Source organism: Lytechinus variegatus, chromosome 4 (genome assembly GCF_018143015.1).
Source record: "Lytechinus variegatus isolate NC3 chromosome 4, Lvar_3.0, whole genome shotgun sequence".
Lineage (NCBI taxonomy): Eukaryota > Metazoa > Echinodermata > Echinoidea > Temnopleuroida > Toxopneustidae > Lytechinus > Lytechinus variegatus.
In genome coordinates this window covers 61,791,545-61,796,230 of record NC_054743.1, presented here as the reverse complement: position 1 = coordinate 61,796,230, position 4,686 = coordinate 61,791,545, and the positions used below count along the sequence as shown (strand labels likewise).

Here is a 4,686-nt window from a genome sequence, read left to right as displayed (position 1 = left end):
TTCATCATCATTGCCACAGTTGCTATTCTAGGAAACAGTCTAGTCATCATGGCAATCACTCTGTCCAGGAGATTACAAACGACAACCAACATCTACGTCTTTGCATTATCAATAACTGATTTCCTGATCGCAATCATCCAGGTCATTCAAGCCGTGATGCTGCTTTCAAAGAGCAGGTCCAAGTTCCTACTGACAGTGTGCTCTGGAGCGGCAGTGATGAATTTCTTTTTGATAGGGAGCAGCGTAGGCGCCTTGGTACTTATCGCCTGGAACCGGATGCAGATCGTCACAAGCAAGCCATCCTCCCCATCGAAGCAAACTGCCAAGAAAGCCGTTGCCAGTATCATCATCGTTTATTCGTTCATTGGCTTGAGTTTGCTCGGGGCGGGGTTGATAGATGGGATCGAGTTCGGAAACTTTCGGGGAATGTGCAACTACTTAGGAGGAAATATCACCGATTACACGTCAGGCATCTACATATTCTGTATGCTGGTCATTATAATAGTATGCTATGGTCGGATCTATCATTATGTCAGGAGTCATCGACGTCCAGTTGCTCAGATGAACCTCAGACGTTTCCCAAACTATTCGGGAAGCATGCAGGAAACAGGTGTGGACAAACACTCATCAGTGATGGCTTCGACAAGCTTAAATGGAACAGTGGCCGGTGCCTCACAATCTATTCTGATTGCAGAAACTGTTAGTGGTTCAGAAACAATAACGATTACTTGTAGACAGAGGACGGTCTCTCCGTTGGTAGGTATTTTGGAACTGTCAAAGATACCTTGCGAGCAAAGTGGCCTCCCACAGCCTGGTGAGTTGACAAGGAAGTCTGCGGATGATTCTTCAGTCACTGATCAGGTTCTTAATGTGTCACCAACTAAGGAGATAAGCCTGGATAAACAATGTATTCATAAGAAAAATGCTTTGGCTTCTTCAAGTGTTGGAGAATTATCAACCATTTCTGGGAAAGCCAAGACCGATGCCAATGCTCTAGTTGTTCACATCAACCAAGAATGCACCATGCTATCTTCGTATGTAAGTGTAGCTGAAAGAAAGATAGACAACATGAATTTGAATCTTAAAGATAATGATTTAAAGCAAGGAGCTAATGCAGTTGCTTCGTGTGTAAGGGGAATTCCAAATTCTTGCAAGTCGGATGGCAAAACGTTCGATCGGTCCCATCAATCAACTGCTGCATTATTCTTGAACCGGACAAAAAACCTTCAGACGCGAGCATCAAAGTGTCAGGACTGTCATGATATCCCCTCTGTCGTTCACCGGGAACATCCGAATCGCATTAATACTGAATCAAGAATAACCTTCAACATGCTCCTACTTGTGGTGACATTCTTTACTTGTATGGCACCCACCATCATCCAGCTTCTAATCCCGGGTCAGCAAGATACAAACTGGATCATTTTTCTGATCCTCTTCTCCAACTGCTGCTGGAACCCCTTGCTTTACGCTTGGAAACATCCGGACTTCAAGCACACATTCGGCTGTATCATCCGCGGAAAGCTCTCCAGGATCAGAGACCCGGTACCATGGCTAAGACGTCGGACAGCTTCAAATGGTTGACACATTTGCGTCAAATTCTTAAACCGTCAAAACCTGTTGTGTCTCGGCGTATCCATCTATGCTCGTGCGACTTTCACTGATTATATTTTGCACACCTTTGTTAATAAGATCACAATTTGAAGAATGATTTCAGTCCACCGGAATTAGCCAAAATCTGTCTATACTTCTTACATGATGATAATGAAGATGATGATTTTTCATTTATTGAAATTATTAACGATAATACCAATTATAGTAATTGTAATAAGAATAAGTAGTGTATAACAACGAACTTGATTGTGAAAACTATTACAATCAAATTTCATTTTTTTTGCATATTTTGTTGTGTTTCTTTATTAATGTACTCGTCGTCAGAAATATATATGAATGTACTACACCGGATACATTCGTAATTCCGAAGCTTCGTTATTCCGAAGGTTCGTTATTCCGAAGGTTCCTATTTCCTAAGGTTCGTAATTCCGACGGTTCGTTAGTCCGAAAACGAAGTGAGGTTCGTAATTCCGTAGGTTCGTTAATCCGAAAAAGAAATGAGGTTCGTAATTCCGAAGGTTCGTTCGTCCGAAATCTAATTAACCTTTTTTCGTTTTCGGACACACAAACCTTCGGAACAACGAACCTTATTTCTTTTTCGGATTAACGAACCTTCGGAACATTGAACCTTATTTCGTTTTCGGATTATCGAACCTTCGAAATAACGCCACAAATGTTCGGATTAACAAACCCTTTTACGTTTTCGAAGTGTAACCGTACTACACACCCACACAAAATTTCAACAAAATATTACAGTCGTATTTGCAGAAGAAAAACTAAGAAATGTGCACGCTTCTTGAATTCATTTGGAAAGCAAGAATACTATTTATTTCAAACATTACTAATATATGGAATAGAAATGGGCAAACAAATGTTACGTGACCACCTATTATGTGGACATTTGTGACATAATTATGGTGGTGCGAATTATTATGATGTTGCCTCGGTAATGGTATGATTCCGCCCACATGATCATGACTACAGGACACTTCACTGGTTGTTCCTTTTAGCATAATTTGATTTAGGGCGACGAGAAGAGTCTCCATGATTTTTTATTGATGTTTCAAGCATTTAATATCACTGAATCATTTGGTTTGAGCTAGGCCTTTATCTGCGTGGATGCAATTAGTGATATTCTTGAATCATAGTTGATTGTCTTAGCAAAGGTCTATTACGAAGAACTATACTTTCTACAGACAATTATACCCCAAATCTAGATTTGACAATCATGAATGTCACAGTGTCAGCTCCGGTTAATGAAATTATTCCAGAACTTGGAGAATGGGAAAACCTAATTGCAGTTGCTGTATATGTTGCCATCGCTATACTCGGCATATCCGGTAACAGCCTCGTCTTGATCGCAGTTGCATGCTCATTGAGACTAAGGACGATCACAAATATCTTCGTCGTCGCGTTGGCTATCACCGACCTTCTCACGGCAATCCTCCAAATCCACCATGCCGTCTTTCTTTTGTTGGCGTCGAAATCGAGACACGATTTATGTTTGATAATAGGGCCAGTCAATTTCAATTTGATAGGATACAGTACGGCGACTTTGGCCCTCATAGCCGTAAATCGTATGCAGGTTGTCACCAGTAAGCCCTCGTCCCGCTTCAAGCCAACGGCAAAGAAGGCCATAGCCAGTATTCTCGCATCGTTTTCTCTCTTGACCTTGTGTTTCTCATTGGAAATCGCCTTTGGACACATCAAGTTCCAAAGAATAAGAGGGATCTGCGATTATGTTGGGCAGACAGTTGTAGATATCAGCATCAGACTTGGAGTGTATATTGTATTAATCTTGACGGTTATTGTATTCTGCTATACAAAAACGTATAGACACGTTAGGCAACATTTTCGCAAGGTAGCTCATGATGAACTTTCCACAGAGCATGAGAACATAACATCTAAAGAACCTCCAAAAGAGATAGCATTCGGAGGACAGAGGTTTGTAATGGATCTGGAAACACAGGACATAACATGTCATCAAGCAAATGATGATGTACATAGGTTTTCACCGGTTACAGTCAGTAAAACACATGATCATAATAGCAGAAATATCTCGTCTTCATCACAGAAATTGATGACCACACCCAGAAACTTATCCCAGATTCCGGAGGTATATAACCACAGCCGGTCGAACAGCCCTAAGAAATTAACTTCACCGTCGATGGCCGAGTCCTTTCCAAGAACATGTATGGACCAAATCCCATCGGGTCAACAGGGTTCCGACATTGCTGGCAATGAGAATGGTCATGATGGTGGCAACCAAAATGTTTTCAGCATTGATGGAGCATCGACCGTCATGGCCGATGCCTCGCGGTCAAACCACATTGACCGACACGTCCGAATATCCGCAGAATTTCCGAACCGAAACAAGATTGCTCGGATCCGTCAGAATAATCGTATCAAGGCTGAGTCAAAGATCACCCTCAACATGATACTGGTCGTCTTTACATTCTTTGCTTGTATGACTCCAAGTATGATCATCTTGTTTATTTCAGGCAGTCAAGATTTCGGTTGGATCAGTTTTCTGACGCTGATCTCGAATTGTTGCTGGAACCCTATAATTTACGCTTGGAAGCATCCGGACTTCAAGCACACGTTCGGCTGCATCATTCGCGGAAAATTCTCGAGGATCAAAGACCCGGTACCTTGGCTGAGACGTCGGCTAGGTGCAAACTGAAGGACTGCTTTTGGTCAAATGCTTGTTGTTTGAAAATTATATTTAGATAATAATCTTAATTAGCGCTTAAATCAAACTTAGTTTAGAAATCTCTATGAACAGCATCGTTGTGATCATCATTGTATTGAGAAAAGGTCCTGTTTTCTTGTTTTTTATTATTGATTTGTGACTGTGTTTTTTTAAGGAGGGGGGCTTAGAAGTCAATTATATGTCAATCTATTAAACTAATGATAACCGGAGTGTTTAGTTTTTGGCGGTTATTTAAGGAAAAAGGGAAGATGGTTCAGAATGTACCTTCTGAAGTTTTTAAATAATTACTGTAAAAATTAGTGGTGAACATGGCGGCAATTTACAAAAATGCCTCCTCACCCTGTCTATAATGCCATTTGTTG

The 4,686-nt window shown here is 41.1% G+C and overlaps 1 protein-coding gene across 1 annotated transcript; it reads left to right on the top strand.

Annotated features, from left to right (window-relative positions):
• Nucleotides 1-2,839: 2,839 nt before the first annotated feature.
• Nucleotides 2,840-4,294, top strand: LOC121413143 (histamine H1 receptor-like). Its single transcript, XM_041605907.1, has one exon. It carries the CDS (start codon nucleotides 2,840-2,842, stop codon nucleotides 4,292-4,294), a length of 1,455 nt encoding a protein of 484 aa, XP_041461841.1.
• The last annotated feature ends 392 nt before the right edge of the window (nucleotides 4,295-4,686 follow it).